The sequence below is a fragment of the Pelecanus crispus genome, chromosome 5 (genome assembly GCF_030463565.1).
Source record: "Pelecanus crispus isolate bPelCri1 chromosome 5, bPelCri1.pri, whole genome shotgun sequence".
Lineage (NCBI taxonomy): Eukaryota > Metazoa > Chordata > Aves > Pelecaniformes > Pelecanidae > Pelecanus > Pelecanus crispus.
In genome coordinates, this window is record NC_134647.1 from 79919143 (window position 1) to 79937048 (window position 17906).

At 40.4% G+C, this 17906-nt stretch overlaps 1 protein-coding gene across 1 annotated transcript in view; it reads right to left on the reverse strand.

Annotated features, from left to right (window-relative positions):
- The window catches only part of BCAR3 (BCAR3 adaptor protein, NSP family member), a 76917-nt gene extending 60021 nt beyond the window's left edge, over positions 1–16896 (reverse strand). Inside the window, 3 exon segments of the mRNA XM_075710556.1 lie at positions 13353–13467; positions 16829–16863; positions 16866–16896. Coding sequence (XP_075566671.1) covers positions 13353–13467; positions 16829–16863; positions 16866–16896 — 181 coding nt within the window.
- Between the last annotated feature and the right edge of the window lie 1010 nt (positions 16897–17906).

A 17906-nucleotide genomic window follows, 5' to 3' on the forward strand; every position in this document is an offset into this window, starting at 1 on the left:
TTGGCACATTTGCATGCACTATGCAGATGAGAAATGATAAAAGCAATCAACCTTAATGGTGAAGAAAGTCAAGTTCAGGACAAAAAGCAGATCCGTTTCCTTGGATTTATTTTTTGTGGAGTAAGAGAATAAGTTAGGGAAACAGAAAAAGCATGACTGAAAGGCCACTAAAGTTAACATATCACAGGAAGAAATACAGTTAAAACTATCGCCACCATAAGCTCCAGGTAGATCACATGTTAATTTTTTGTTATACTAATGAAGAAGACTATGCTGCTTCTAGGGAGACAACCTGCATTTTCTGCTTTTTCTTAAACACGATAAACAGATGCAGTAGCTGCTAGAGCAAACAGGTCACAGGACTTTGAGAAGAATATTAAGGTTCAAGAACCTACAGCCTGTTACGATAAGGAGAAATAGATTGAGAAAGCATACGCAATAGTTCAAAGGCTTTAAGCTGCTATCAGAAAAAAACATGAGTCTGTCAAACATCAAAAACTCCCCACAAGATTACAGCCAGGTCAGTGCTTCCAAAGGGTCTTGAAGTGCGATCAAAATGCTCGTGCTCTCTTTCCCTCTCCTTATATATGTCATACAATTTCCACTCCCCATAGCATAGGTCCTTGCACTGTAATCTGACAATCTATTTTACACGTTATTTTTAACTATTACTCTCAGGCAACAGAAAGTGCACAGGCCAGGGTAAGTTATCTTTGAAACTCCTCTGTTTCTAGATGAGAGAAACAGATAAACCCCACGCTTCTCTTCACGAGTTTTCACACGTAGAATGCCTTGACATCTATAAAAAAACGCCGTGAAAAAGTGATCGTTGAAGAGGATTCAATAATAAGTAGAGACCTCCTCATTTGGCCTGTACTATGAAATTACCTCAGAAACTTAAGCGCCCAACCAGTTAGCTCAGTAATCCTGAACGGTATGAAGCCTTGACTTGAAATAAACATTCTCTCCCCATTTTGCTGGCAGAAATAGAGGACTTCGCCAAGGTTACAGTCAAATCTAAGCATTTTTCAGCTCGTGCTTCAAAATACAAGCTTTTGTTCCTCCTCTAGCATAGGAAGTCATTTATTATTTTGCCCGCTCCTCTGTTCCCACGATGTTACTGGAAAAAACCCGCAAAACAACCCACTCTAAGTGAAAATGAAGTATTTAAAAAAAAAACCCAAAATGTTTTCAGCGGCGAGTATGCATTTCATTATTTTGAACTAGCAACCGGCTTAGGGAAATTACAAATTTGGACAGAAAGAAGCACTTTTATATATGCTCCTCTTTAATTGACCAAAAAGAAAAAAACCCCAAACCCCCCCAAAAACCCCAATAAAAGGATACAGCAGTGCCTTTCTCTCTGCTCAGCGAAGCATCGCGGTGTCCCGAGCGCAGCGGTGTTTTATACTTCAAGGCTATTTAACACATTTCCACGGGATCCATTCCTACAAAGCCCAAGCACTGGATCGGGCGTCCCGGCAGCCGCAGCCGTGCCACTGCCGGTAGCCCCGGGGGCGAACCGGGCTCAGCGCTCGCCCCGCTCCTCCGTTCCCTGCCCCGGCAGAGGCGGAGGGACAGAGGGACGCTCAGACAGACAGACACACACACAAAACCAGCTTCTCGTCCGCTGCCCGAGAAGCCCCCGCCGTCCCCGCAGTTACCGCTCTGATCGCTGCTGCTCCTCTCCAGGCTGTCTGGGGGTTTTGTCCCGGCCGGGTCGCTGCGGAGCCCCGCGGGCGGCGGTGCCGGGGGCGGGCGGGGGGCAGCGGGCAGCCGGAGGGGGCCGGACCCGCGACAAGCGGAGCGCTTCCAGCAGCCGAAGTGGGAGGCTCCCGGCAGAGCCCCCGGCGCGCTGCGCTGGCAGCAGCCCGCCCCGGAGAGCAGCAGCTGGCCACGGCGACGGCGACGCGCAGGGTGACTCAAGCGGAGCCTCCCGGGAGCGCCTTATCGCTCGCCCGGGCCGCGGAAGTAGGGACCTGGTTCCGCCACTCTCCCCTCGGCAGCCCAGCGAGCCGGACCCGACTCCCGGGCGCCAGGCAGCCGGGGAAGGCGCAGCACCGGCGGGGCGGGGGCGGTGGGCCGGCCCCCGCTGTCCCCGCAGTGCCCGCCGCCCCCCCCGGTGCTGTGAGGAGCGGCACCGGCAGCACCGAGCCGTGGCTTACGGCCCCCCGCCCCCCCCCCGCCGGGGCAGGCCGCTCAGGCCGAGCCTCGCCGAGCCCCCGGCGCGGACGCCATTTGCGCGCAGTGACCGCTCCTCGCCCTCTTTCCGCGGAGTTGAGGACTTGACTTCCACGGCTTCGCCTCCTCGCACTACAGCAAAGAAAGAAAAAGATGGAGTTTTCCTTAAATCCAGCACCCCTTCGCGGATAAGGCAGGGGCTGCCCCCCGCCCCCCGCGCCCCGCAACAGGTCGGCGGTGTGAAACGCGTTTTCCAAAGCCAAGAGGCGAATCCCTGCGAAGGATCGGGAGCGATTGCCAGAGCAGATGGCTCGGCAAACCGCCTTTTGTAAAGGTACCCCGTAAAACAATCGGATAATTAAAGAGAGCACGTTCATTTTGAACAAACTACCTCAGGCACCTTCAGCTGCAGCCAAAGGGCTTTTGCTTAAACAGAAATCGAGGCGCACTCAGCTGACTTTTAAAGCACTGTCCAGATCAATTTTTTTGTCTTCAGCGTTGTATTTGGCTCTTTCCTCTTGGCTCAGTCTTTCAGGCTGCCTGGCCAACATTTCTCTGGTTTTGCCGCAGTTGTTTCGGTTGTCCAAAACAATTTTGATAATGCTGTTCTTTCCCTCTTGTCAGCATTCATAAGCCAATATTCTGCAAACCTCTTCACAGCTATCCTGTCGGCATTTGCTTTCCAGAGGCAAATATTTCTCCGCCCAGCCAAACATTTTAATTGATTTTGGCATTAAATATTTGATCCCTACTAGCTGTATGGTTCTTCTGTTTTGGGAGATCTTCTTCATGCACCATTTTCATTTCCCTTTCATGTTCAATCCGTTCACTCTTTTTCTCCATTTTTACCAGGACTAGTTTTAATAAGCTGCTTCTGATGTATCTACTTCAGAGCCAAACCGCATGATGTTGCTGAAGTCGTGGTCCTAAACCATCTAAATGATCAATGTCAAGTAAGGAGCAGATCATTCATCTTCCAGGACTTCTGTGTATTATTCAAACCGCTCACCAAAAATAAATGAAACTGGGGTATTCTCACTCCAAACAAGTTAAGCTACATCCAGTGGTGACAATAGCAGGATTAAAATCCCACATGGTGACTTACCCTAGTGACATCTCTGGGTACTGGGTAGAACTAGGACGTCTACCTCTTTGTAGTTTGGGGGTCTATGCGTTGTCCAGAATACTGAATTTTGCAATAAGTTATGTAAGATAAAATGCCTTACAGCGAAATGATTTTTTTTAAAAATGAAGCCATTCAAGACAGACAGAGCACTGGGCCTTCCTTTGAAGTGTAGCTAGAGTTTAAGAAACATTCAGCTCATCAAGGCAAGACTCGTTAGCCATCATGTATGTTGCAGAAGTAGGAGAGGAGTTGTTCTTGGAGAAGTCTGGGAATTTTCAGAGATTTGAGTAGAATCTTTGCATAAGAAAGCTCAAATAAGATGAAGTTCAGTATGACATAACAGAGAAAAAAAACAAAGGCAGAGAGCGTTCAAATAGGCAATAAGAAGAAGAGACAGAAGATTAGAAAATTAAATTTTTCCGAATACACCAAGGTAAAAGAAGCTCACAGTGGCATTTCTGACTGGTGCTCCCCTTCCCATAGCAACCCCACTTTGGTTCCGTAAGGCAGGCGTGAGCAGTAGGAAAGCATTATTACTGTTGGTATTGCCACGCACCTTTTACAATAACAACTTCCACATCAGAAAAGTTGAGGTAAATGTGGAAGACAACTGCTTCCCAAAGGATTTATTCACTGGTGCTAAGGCATAAGTGACCACCTGTGGCATGCCGATGGATGCAGACTTCTACACTCACATAACTTTCTCCCCCCAGATTACAAAAAATTACATCATCATACTGACACTGAACAGAACCTTGAAGTTAAGATCAAAATTCAAACCATCTTTACATAAAATGAGGCCTAAACGCACAACAAAAACTCGCTCTAACCTTTTCTCAATTGAGCTACCGATGAACTAGGTAAGCTAGCAAATCTTGAATAGCTGATGGCACTCTGCTTTTGTCATTGCCAGTTGTGCAAAACCAGGTAAGTATTGAGGGCAGAGAGGTACCAGAAATGTTTCAGGCACAGTGACAGATTCCAGAATTTCACTGCCACAAGTAACAATCTATGGAGATTTCCCACAGGATGTTTCAGGAACAATCTTTCTTCAAAATATTCCCGGGGGAGGAGAAAGGAACCCAAACCCAACAGACTGTGATCCCATCTTGGACACCAAAATACCTCACTAATAAGTCCTGTGCAAGAAAAATGGCATTATGGTGAGAATTCAGAAAGAGGAGTTGAGATACTTGGATTACAGTTTCAGTCCTAGTATTCTGACCCACTTCCTGTATGACCTACACTTACATTTTTGTCACATACCTCAGAGTGGTAGATATTTTTCACAGGAAAGACCGTATAGTACTTTATCAGCTTATCAAGTGGAAGACGCTATGGAAGTGCACACTATTATTTTCCTCATTGCATAAAGGAAAATGTCTTGCTTCTCTATCTAAACCATACGTTCCACACTTCAGGTAAAAAACATCTAAAAGTATGCCAAACACTCAGATCGGTTAGCACGTAGGATGGTCTCTATTGGCCGATTCTAAAAGCTCAGGAAATTTTCAGGCACTGTAATTGCATAGGAAGTAATGTCATGGTTCATTGTCATGTTTTATGAATAAGAACTAGAAAAGGAGAAGTAATTTCCTTAGTAACATGACTGGGTGCTAAGTAATGGGACTGGTAGCTGGGCAGCCCCGCATACACTGTGATTACTCTTGCATGAGTCACTACATCCTTTTTCTAGGAGTTTTGCTCTGTCTTCAGATGAAATTGAAAATTGGTCTTTGTCTTCACATATGACAATTTACACAAGCCATCCTTGTACATACTTGATGCAAAGCTGTTGAGAATTTGCAGCCTATAAGAATGAAGAATTCGCAGGACCGCCTACACTAGCTGTATTAGTTGTGAGTTACTTTCAATTAAGCTAGATTAGATTCCTTGTTGCAGAGTTTTTGTTGTTTTCATACTTTATATCTGCTTTGGAAATGGGTTTACTGAGATGTGGGATGAAGTCTGGAAGCACCAATGTCCTGAAACAAGCACAGCACCTCCCATTAGTATTCCGTGTTGACCTGCCATATCCCTTAATCATCTGTTTATCTATATGGCATCATGCTGCCTGTGTATCACCTTGCCACAGAAACGTTAGCAGTGAAGTGCTGTCCTTTGTGACATCAGCCTAGGCGAGGCTGAGAAACCAGCAGTGTGCTGGCCATCGCTGGCCACACATCACACACTGCTGTGGCCTTCTGTGGTCACCCTTGACTTCTGAAGGAAGGGAGTATCTGCAGGTGCATCTTTCCCCCTAGTGCAAAGACACCTATACAAGCAGCTATCCAGACGGATGAGTGAGGAGGAACATAACTGGGACCTAGGTCCCAAGACCTGCGATGCTGTAGCTTCTGTACCTTACTTGTGCCAAGACTTGGGTACTTGCCAGTTCTTGAGAGACCGTTTTCAAAATGTGCCTGGCTTATGGTAACAAAAGAGATGATGGGACAAAACAAGAGGATTCATTGGAACTTTTCAGTTTGACCTTAACCATCAGAAGTCCCGTCTTCCTAAAACAACTGGGAAAAAAATACACCTACTCTAAAAGCACTGCTGTGCAGCTGCAATGATAAAATGCAGAAGTAACTACACAAGACGAGTGCATGGTATGCATGGATTGCTTACACAGCAGTTCTTGTAGATTTCCCGATAAACAAAAGTCAAAGCAAGTTGCTACTGTAGACTTGTTGTAGAAGAGAAAGGTCCCAAACAAACAAAATGCTACATTCCCTCAACTCCCACAGATGCCACGTAGAAAAAAAATAATGATCAGCATAACTGTTGACTAGGAAATCAAGTTTATTCGCTGTTAATTTTCTAATTGAAGACATAGCAGGCCAAATTAGAATGACAATGCAAAGTGAAAAATGCTCCAGTACTTGAAATCTGACAATATATTGTTTGAAAACGATGAGTTATGGCAACTGTGCTTTCTAAGGTGTCCCCATCCCCGCCCTGGCTGCCAACCGAAACGGACAAGTTCAGTCAGCAGCTTAACCAGATCTCCGTAATAAAGCTACCAACATCCAGTCTTGCTATTTGGTCTGCCTTAGGTCTGGAGACCCAAGGTCTTTCAGAAACTCCCAAAGAGCTATCTGAGTCAGGGTCAAGAAGCCTCACGATCCTTAGCCTCAGAAAAGTTGTCAAGCAGAATTGTCCCGTAGCTGATCATCCTGGAAATAATGCTGTAGTAAAGCCGGAGAGTTTGAGGAGTTATACAAACCTTAGCTCATTCAGTGACAAACTGGAGCATGAACATGCTCTGGCTTGCTGGAGTTTCTGGCTACAGCACATTTAATTTTTGCAGACCTAGAAGAGTACAAACTGGGTATGTATAATACCAGATGTCTGATCTTACTGACTAAAAACTTTAGTTCTGACAAATCAGTATTTTCCAGTAGCAACTGGTTTACTGTTAAACTCCTCTACTCTGCAGCTCGCTGTTGGAAGCCTTAAGTCAGAAAGAAACCGAAACTTTTGGAAGGATCTGGAAAAAAATTTTCACTGTAGCTATCAAAAGATCTCAGAGCTACAGAACTCCATGTGTGTTGAGTCAGCCAGGAACAGCCACTGCTAGAACCAAAAAAACCTAAGTACAGGCCTTGTCAGATATAATACAAGAAAACTGAGTATCATCATTAACAAAAAACAATTAGTAATAAAAAAATTAGTAAAAATAAGTTATTGCACATATTCTGTGACAATAACATGTTGTGTTCCTCCCCCCTGCCTTCAATTTGGTATTGAAAATCATGTCAAACAACTTGTGCTGGCATAGATTAGACAGACCTGTTTCAGAAGTTTGAAATACATGGGTAAAACGGCACTAAACCCAGTTTTCTTTTGTTGACCAGTTTTGGTAAATGACATATTAAATTGGAAGACAATACCAGAAAGAAGATGGACAAAGGTTTTATGGGTTCCTTTTTACCAGGGGGTCTATTTTCCTCTGCTTCTAGCAGTGGAAGAGCTGTTACTATGAAGCTAAGATTTCCTTGTAAGCTTCTGGTTTTCCATGTTTCTGTAAAAAGTCTCAAACACAAGAGAATTAACAGCCTCTCTCTGCATGTGACAGATGTCAGGGAGTTTTTCATTTAGAACACAACTGATGTAGAGACAAGGATAAACAGAAGGCCAGAAGGCAGCAATAAACAAATCTGGAACTTCCAGCAGCTGAAATGGTGCAGCCAGAGGTGTATGTTTACAACTCTGTAACAGCATCTACATTTCTGACCTCCTCAAAGAGAAATGGCAAAATCCTTCACAGCCTTGTATCTCTCAGTGAGAGCAAAATAGACCACACAGGTAGCAATACCACCTCTAACTATTATGCAGATGAAAGTGTTCAAAGCAGCCTCCTCTCCATCTACTGGCAAGGCTACCAGAATACTCGAGCACTAGTCTGGAATCTGCCAGGTTGACACTACATACCACTGCTCCAAAGCACTCTGGTTGTGCCTGTAATGTTTCAGAGAGAAGCAAAAACCACCAGAATGAGTAAAAGGGCTTTCTCTGAGAGTGACAAAGGCAATATTTGGGTTTGACAAGGCAAAACCAGTTATGGCTTTATGCTAATTGTTTTGGCCATTTAATAAAAACACATGCGGGAGTCCCTCAGTTATTTTACACCTTCTTTGAAGATGAAGCTGTCTCTGTTTATATTGTCCCAAGCCCAAGCAAGGATCTGTACTGCTTGCTCGTCTTCCTTCTTAATAGCACACATCTTAGGTCTTCTATATAACGAATGACAAGGAGAAGACCCATGTGGCAAGAAAGCACTTCATATTTAACTTTACTGCAGCAGGGCAAGAAATACAACGTATGCAGAAAGTTATTTAAGAATTTAAATGCAAAATCTCTTTTCCTCACCAAAAGCAGGAATTTATGGAATACTAATTACATTTAATCTAATTCAGGTTTGCATATTATGTTATATTCACCCACAATAAATTATGCCAATGCTTATATCGTATTTAAATCCATTAAGGCTGGCCTTCTTTGTATGACAAATAAAATTATAAAAGATCTAAAGATATATCCTATTAAAACGGCAACCTCTCTGAATAAGAAAACCCATAGAAGACAAAGAGGAAAGATTCTTTATGCCTTTAGCCTCTCAAAGGAAAACACTCTTAAGTAGTTAATGAAATCACATTAAGCCATAAAATACTATTAATCAGAATTCAGCTTAGTAAAAGAAGGTACTGGAAAAACAAAGTTCTAGCTCTTAGAACACCTCATAAAAAAACTTCTTGTCACTTAGCTTTCTATATATCTTTCCACTCGTAACTCAGCCAATGATGTATAGAAAAGTACATCAAGAATACTTACACATGTACACAAACATTTTAATAGTCAAATGATACAAAGCTTTCCAAAATAATTCTATATTTAAATTCACGGTTATAAAGGAACCAAGAAATATCTTCCATGTCTGGCAGTATCCAAGGTATTTTTTCATTATATCAAAATAGACATTTGCATTTATATGTTTACATTACCCTCTCTATAGGTAACACTTCTACTGCACTGAAGGAGCTGGTCACACTATGGTGGGATTCCTCAACACATCTGAAGCATCATTTATTCTTTTACTATAGGTCATAAGAAATCATAACAAAACCACACTCCTAAAGGCTGTAGCACAATATGGTAAGATGATTAAGTATCACTCTGTCCCAATGCCACATAGCATCAAACCCTGCTTTAGTTGTATTAGAGGATACGGAGAAAACCACAGTTCCTTCCTGGAGCACTACTCTACAGGTACTGGGCTACAGCTTTCAGGATGTCGGTCTTGAACTGCTGGCTGCTACACGACAGAGTGCTATGCCTCATGCTCTGGGAAGGAAGACCTTTTTGTGTTATACAGGAGTCAGACTGCACCTAATTTGTCATCAGTTTCTCTCATAGCCGAAGAAGCTATTTCTAGAAGAGGGTATGTTATTTCCTGGCTTCTTTGCAATGCCAAACAAACACACACTTCTAAGAGTACAGAAAAGTGCTAGATAGCGGCTAAGAACATCCCTGTAAGCACAGACAGAAGCACAGCCCATATTTTGCTTTACTTGGGAGTGGTTTAGTACCCAAATTTTGGATGCATCTTGATTCCATATTGGGACAAGCCCAGGCAAGCTGCAGGTCCCACCCTCTGATTCTACAATTTGCCTGGAACAGAAAACAAGAGGTACATCTCAAAGGAGTCACAGCATGCTATGAATACATGAATGGATACTGGCCTAGATGGCAGGACACCAAGATCCAGAATGTGCTGCAGTGCACAGCAAAAGGAAAGTCAAGAGACAGGCAAAAGGACTGTGGAAAGAGTATTTACGGCTCTTCACATTCATACCTTTTTGAAACTTCATTTTTGTTAGATTAAATGCTTAGAGAATATTCTGGGAAAGCATCACTAGGGGTTGGTGTGCTCTTCCATGTTTCACTTGACATGTACTTTGCTGCTACCTGATACAAGATCCTGGACTTGAGCAGCTGTCAGTCTGACCCAGTTTTCAGCCATGTGGTCTTCTGCTCATAAGACAGTGGCAGGAAGCATGTTCAGAACTCATAACAAGTTTGCACTTTGGAAGAATGCTTGCAGAAACTGGAAACGTTTTTCCACTTGTGTACTTTGATTTGCTAGGAAACGAAATCTAGTGATAAGCCCTAAGCAAATATTTGAGATCATCAGGATTTAGACGAAAGGAAACAAATGCTTTCTTGAAATTTGGAGGGCTGCACTCAGAAGAAGAGAGGAAATGTTCCAGGCCAACTGCAGTCGTAGCTTTTAGGCCTAAATTCATTCCACCAGCTGTCAGCACTTGCTGAGTGATCTGCCAGGAAGTCAGCCATCCTGGGATATCTCTACCATCAACAACAAAATATAGACACCCACATAAGGTAATTCAAATTGAAAGCAGACCGAATTATCTGCTGAATTCATCTGTCTCTTTCTAATACCTAAAGGGAGCACAAAGTGCCTTGCTTCCTAGTAGAACACCTTCAGCTGTGGTTTCACTTTAGGCAGCGGGGCCACTTCAGGCACCTTCTGCTGTCTCTTCCTTGGCCATTCCTACTTGTACGAGCGGTGGTGCAGCTCAACAGTGGACTGGCATGGCGACTTGGTTCTGGATGAATATGAGGGGAAAAAAAAGTTGGGTTTCAGCCAGATAAACTTCCCAATGGGTTCACCATGCAGCTGCAGGATAGTTTTACGAATGACAAAAGGAACGATACAGAGATGGGAGAAAGCGGCTAAAGGAAAGCTGAAGAAGGCACAGACTGCTTAGGTTGGCATTTTGGAACCCCACCTTCAATTAAGGTCAAGAGTCAATGGCCCAGCAGCCTCTCAGTTTTCTAATACTGATCAAAAATACGAGAGCCCCATTACTCAAAAGCACTGATCCACTACAAAATTCATTCTGCTGGACTGAAGCAGTTTAACAATTTTAAACGGTTATTTTTCTACCGATTAGCAAATGCTACTCACGTCAAACCAGTTATTCTAATCACTTCCCTACCACTGGCTGGCATAAAGATAGCATAAAAGCATAAAAGGTAGTGAACTTCGTATTGTGTACTCTGCCCGATTCAACAGATATGTGATCATGTGCGCATATTTGATCCGGGTCAAATGTGTTGCTGAGCATTATGTCAATGCACAGATCTTGGTATTAATTACTGTGGAAACACAGCTGGAATAGCTAGAGTTAAATGGGATGAATCCACATCTTAGTGTACTGAGACATGTTCTGTTCAAAGTAGTTTCAGAACCAGGTAACATTTTAGAAAACAGGAAGTGTTCTGACAAAGTTTTCCAAAACCTCACTGTACAAAGAAATGCTTAGTCCTATAAAATTAACCTTGTGAAAACGCTTACATATTAAAGTGACTTATCAGATCAAGCACTGTCTGGAAACTGTTGAACCAGCAACAAATACAATGCTGCTGTTTAACGCTCAAAATAACAGCAAACAGAATAATATAGCCTTTGCTCTGTACTGGTAAGTACATTAGCAGGACATCAGTATTTATTTAATAGAATGGAAGATTTTAAAAAAAAAAAAAAAAAGTTTTTTCTAATGTCTGCCTTCAGCACAGTTCAGTGCTGGAAAACAAGTGTTTCAGTGTAACTGATTAGGCACTTTGCTCCTAGACATAGCACTGTCAAAGACAGACACAAAACAAAACCATGTCATAATAGGCTGGAGACCAGATAACAACGATTAGTCCCTACTGTGAAAACAGAACAGTCTGCACTCATGTATGACTGACTGAGCTGAGCTGTTTTGCAGCCTTCCCGGAATTCTTTAATACAATAGGCAAAGCTATCTAGGATGTAAATATCCTGGCATAAACAGAACAACTCAGAGATCAATTTGACTCCATTTTTTTCAAGCACTTAATTCAATTGTACACTTAATTGTTTTCATTAGCCAGACCCAGAGAGTGAATGCAAACATTGCTCACCAAGATAAATGCCCATAAAAATATAAACCACCACTACTTTTATGAGAACTTGCCTTAAAGAATTCTAGCACTTAACTGCCCCACCCCCGCAAAAAAAAAAAAAAAAAAAAAGGAAGAAATGGCATCATGCTGTCACCTCGCAAGACATATGTCCAGAGGTCAAGAAATATATACACTCCAGTTTGGAGATAAAATATTTGACTCAAATGCAAATTCACATAAGTCACCAGCAGTACCTGCAAGATTAGATTTAGCTGAACATATCTGAAGCTGAACAATCACAAGTTGTAGCTATGTTAACAGAATTTGGAACGTTCCAGTGAGTTGATTGAAACATTACCTAGCTATCTATAAATCAATCCACCATGTGAATGACAGCTTGAACAGTCTTCTCCTCTGAAAAAATGTTACATTGAGAACTGTAATATATTCCTCACTCCAATACCTGAAAAGGTTACAAAATGCAGTCCCAAAGCCACATGAAAATAGATTCTAATTGAAATACATCTAGTTTCACTGCAGTAATCAACTTTAACGATTTTCCTAATCTGTTCACAGTAACAGTTACAAAGATATCATATTTATAGTCATATTTTAAGAAAGTTAAACCAATTGTAGAAGTTATGTAATTGTTAAACCAATTTTGAACTCATCAGAAAACATTGAGAAAATACACTGATCTACTTGCACCCAATCAGTTCTAGTTTCTTCTGAAAAGTTAGAGTAACTAAACACATTTTATGAATATTTGATTTCTACATTCGCTCCAAAAGTCTTATCTTGACCAAGAGAGGGTAAAAGCAGGAATGTTAGCCAAGTAAATCACTGCTTCACATTAAACTTGTAAAAGCCTTAGGCAGCGATCTTTAGAATTATCGGGCAGACTGCATGATACTCGTATCTTGTTATCTATTCTCAAAATATCCTGTACAATAAGTCATAGCTGAATAACATCTCACTCTACCCTTCCACTCAGAATAGAATGTCTTACAGGGCTTGTTCCAACTCTCACAAACTTGAGCTGTATTTTGATACTGAACTGATAAAAGCATCATAAAAGCGACAAAGCATGTAGTGATCAACTCTTAATTCATAGCAGTCCCAAATGGCAAAGGAGGGTCAGGGCTGCCTCTGTAAGCACTCTTCGTCTCTCCTCACCAGGTATCAGGTGGCCTATACACCAAATGCCTTGGTTTAGACCTTTTGGTACGGTCTTTCCAGGTGAGGAAGACATTCATGGCACAGTCTTCCGTCAATTACGGTCTGTTAACATTACTGTATCTTGTTAAGCTGAAGACTGTGAGAGCAATAGGAAGTGAAATGAAAGAGGAACCTTTTCTAAATGACAACTTGCGAAAAAAGTACAGGTTATACTATTTTTTAAAACCCTGCCAAAAATGAATGTTTAGCTATTCTTCTTGCTGTCTATATACAGTACCCCTGTGATCTGTATTCAGAGCAATGTCCTAGGCTGAATCAGAGTATTAGCTTGTCATCTCTTCATGACAGAAAAGCGTGGGTTGCCTTAACTCATTCTCTCAGTCTTTAGGAGACAACATGGAAACCTTACCTCTCTTTTTTCCTACCTCCTGAGGCAGCAGGATATTGGAAATGATGTGTGTTGGGTGGACTCGATTTTCAATTTCCATTTTTCTAAGATCAGCTTCTGTAAGATGGAGTAAGTTCTGTACCAAATGCCAGAGTAAGGAACATACTATACCTATCAGCCCAGGAGAATTCAAATTCCTTTCAGACAGGTTTGCTGTTTCTGATACTGTAAGCTACATAACAGCAAACGTGAGTATATTTATGTGTTATATGAAGCCCCTTTGTCGTGATAAGCTAAGTCATTGAAGGGATGAAGAATTTTTCTTTTAAAATATTAATTCATTGTCCCTACATTTTTTCTCAAAACAAAACTGGTAAAGATAGCTGGAGAGTTTCTAAAAGCTATTACTCCTTTGAATTAAAAAAAGCCCAAAAGTGCTAGTATGCCAACTGCACTTCAGCTAATGAAGGAAGATAAATCTTAGAGTGAACTGAGGGGCATAGTAATATTGGAAAGGAAGGTTTTGGATAATCAAGAGGATATTCACTGAAATTAACAGATAACATGGCTTGTGACACTGTTTTGAAGAACATGAATTTCCAGATAATGCATTTGGGTAATCAAACCTGAACTGTTCTCTTTTATTCCCCTTTCTCTCCATAAAATCTTTACTATTTTATTTTTAAAATAAGCTGCTAACTCAAGGCGTTATTTGTAAGTCAGCACAAAATTTCAATCTGATGTTGATTTATAAGTATGTACAAAATCTAATTTGATCATGACATCTTTCAGAGCAAAAAGAAAACACATCCAAAGCAGAAAATTTATGATCAAATTTATTTCTTTTTATTTCGAACATTCTGTATTTTCACTGTAAATCAGATAAAGAAGAATCCATAGGATGTATTCCATTTTGTTACTGCCAAGTCATATTACTAAAAGTGGCCTTTTCTAAAGGAGATTTGAAGAGTCAGAGCTAGGACCCTAAAATACAAAATCACATTGTTTCACTTTTTTTTCCCCACTTATCAATTGACATAGATTTCTACTCTACTCTACTCTACTTCACTAAGTGAGCCATTGTTTTTGAAACTGTTATTTTTAAATCTTTCTGTCAAACTAAAACCACTGCAAAAGCATTCTTTGATTTAGACAGGGTAGTCCTCTAATTGCTGAAAGCCTCAATTTTTTATGTCACTAGCTATAAGTGTTTCAAAAGCTGCTAGGGAAATTTAGCCGTGCCTGAAAATGTCATATTAAGTGTTTCTCAAATGATACTTCATATGTATCTAGTGACATGGAAGGCAGGAGTTGAATAATTATTACTGTTACTTTATCCCTTTCTAGGTTTACGCAAATGCAAAAATTGGTACTCATGATTAATTCACATTTCAGTAGAAAGGATTTCTCAGTGTTGGCAACAGTGACAGAGGTTTCCTCTGCTTCTCTCAAAAACCCCCAACACCCTTCCCCCCAAACCCCGACGCCATCCTCCAAGAAAAAGCACACACAAAGAATTACAAATGCAATATGCCTGCTCCTCAAACTTTAGCAAAAAGCATGTAAGGAGGAACACAAAAAGGGTTGATGTTAACTCCAGTACCAAACAGCATATGCTCAGGGTAACACAGTGGGAGCTTTTATAGACACATTTTGGGTGGGTTGTGGTTTTGTTTTGGTTTGTTGTTTTTTTTTTAGTAGCTTTAAAGAACTTGCTGCATTTTGCCGCAGACAACACTAATATGTGGCAATTTTATTTGTCAGGGAGAACAGTCTCCCACCTTGAAGTTTTCTTTCTTCATTCAAGATCATAAGTACTTTCTGGTCTGGCTTAAGAACTGGCTAGAGCAGTTGACTGAAACCCAAGAACTCTGTCTTCTACTGCCATGAATTTACTACTTAGATAAGAACAATTTAATTCAAGAAACTGTGCATCACTGTCCTCCTCAGCAAAATGGATATAAACATACCTTCTACTGCAGAGATAAAAACCCCAGTGTAAATAGTTATTAGTAATTATTTTTAAAAGTAGAAAACATCAAAGGCAATTGGTTAGACTTTCAAGAACTTAGAAGCTTGGTGCAAGATGGTTCTTAAGCGTATGCCTAGTATTAAGCAGGTTAGTGAGTATGTGAAGTCAGGGTAAGTCAGGCATTTTCTCAAATTAAAGTTTTGTTTCAGGAAAATATTCAGTTTGGCTGAGGAACTAAGAAATTATAGAATGCTTGTAATCTACAGATACTGCAGAACTGAAATTCTGACTCATGGCCTTGAACTTAAAAAAAAAAGTCCATTGTATCCAGAATGATGCACTAAGCCTATTTTTAAGTTTTGCACTTCAGCAAAAACTTTTTACAGGCAACTTTCAGGCTTAGTAAGCTGTAAACTATCTTTGCTACAGGTTTTTTTTGTTTGTTGACTGTCTAAACAGCTGTCCCACGGTTCTATACTGCTGTCTTCTGTGTTACAATGGTAGTGTGAATCACGTAACAATGTTTTCCAACATATTTCTAAGTCTTACTGACTGAGTCCATTTGGGAAAGTAGAAAATGCTGTCCTTTTCCTAGTTGTGACAAATTCTACTTATATTTTAAATCCTTTTATTTTTATTTTGCTTGGATTACGAGATTACCATGACACTCACTAAGAACTCTGGTATACAAGCAGCACAGATGTGACACAGAAGCCAGTTCTAAATAAACTGTAGTGCCACGTCACGAAGCTTTGATTAGTGACAAAAAAAAATTTGTAAAAAATTTGCTTAAAAGTCAATCCAAGAATATTTTGAGCCAATGAGAATATTCAGTTGTATTTTTTGCATTTATTTTCTGAATTAGGAATACAGCAAGACAGAATTAAAACATGTCAAAGCAGCATTTAACTGATGATATAGTATGCAAGTGTCAGTAAGTCTGTACATGGATGATAAGAAATGAAAACACAAAATGGACCTGTGGGAAGAGGGCTACCTAAGAATTTCTAAATAAATTTCTAGGGATCTTCAAGATGACTGATGTAAGGTCCTTCTGTAATGTGGTATTTTCTCAATAAAGAATAATCTTCTTAAGCCACATAGCATTCATTTACCTATAAACAACTTCATATAAAAATTGGCACATATGTTTTATCTAGCTCTAAATTTTAAGAAAGAAACTTATTTGTTAACTTTTGCAGAACAGAAGTTATCTATGTATTCTTGCTCTGGTGAACATGCCCATTTGTTACAATCTGAGACAGCCAAGACTGGCGTAGGACGAGCAGCATTAGAAACAGTAAAATGTTCATTTTATCTAGCTCACCAGTAAGTGACTATTTCTTTGTGAATTTTAGTACGCACTTACAAAAGACATTGGTTTTATTTTCTCCTTTCCTAAGACAAAAGCAAACTATCAGCCTTTAGTTTTTTTGCTCCAACATCACATCCAGGAACATTAATCACATTATATCATCTTGCTTGACATTTTCTCAAGAATTTTATTGAAAAAGCCAATTCTTACCTCTACACCATCATATTGTTCAGAGAGCGTGCAATGGTCAGCCAGTTAGAAACAGTCAGATACTTCATTACTTATTCCCTCACCTCACAATGCCTTTGACTCTGAAAAACAAAACCAAAATGCAATTACAAATACTGTTGCTTAGGAATGTTAAATGACTGAACAACTCAGCAAGCACTTAATAGCATGAAAGTTCTACCATTATGGGCCAAAGAGATTAATACTTTCTTGGCCACTTGGTGATAGGTAGTTATCTATGCATTAAGATCATTACATTTAATTCATTGTTTCATTGTAATCCTCATACACACAGGGAATGTTGAAGACTATTTTTTTTTTTTAGTGCTCTCGGCTGAATGAATCTTTTAGAAGATGAATCAACAGAGTCACTCGATGCTGCAGTATCAATTAAAAAATACTCAGCCTTTGTATTCAAAGAGAATGTTCCTCAGTATGCTCATTCAGTGGTAACGCCATTCTTCTTACACGTGTAACACATATGACAAATGTACAGAACGAAGAGGAATAGCAAAAGGAGCACTGTTATCTCTAGGAAGTGAATGAAACTGCATATTCTATAAGACAGTCAAAATGAAAAAGATTCTGTGGTGGGTGTTTGTCCAAGATGTGAACATAACTAAAGTCAACCTGCTATGGAGTATTTCTACAAGAAAAGCAACTAGAGATTGTTACAGTTTGGTCTCAATAATGATGTCATCTGAATTTGAGTTATCTGTAAATAAAAATACCTTTTGTTACTTTTTTTTTCCCAGTTGCTAAAATGAAACAAAAGATAGACATTAGGGTGGACACATGATAGACATAGGAAGACAAAAGACAGACACGTAAAATATTCTCCCAACATCACTGCTCTATGTAAGCAGTTATGCAAGATAGACATAAATAAATACTTAAGCTTCCAGAGAATTGCTGAGTTTGTGAAGAGACTTCTATTTGCAAGTTTGAGCATATCCTAAATAAATTTGAGCGTGTGCAATTCTAAATCTCTAACTTGTGACCTGAACATTTCCTATCAGAGCACTGATGCCAGAAGCAGGAAATGCTCATGTTCAGACAT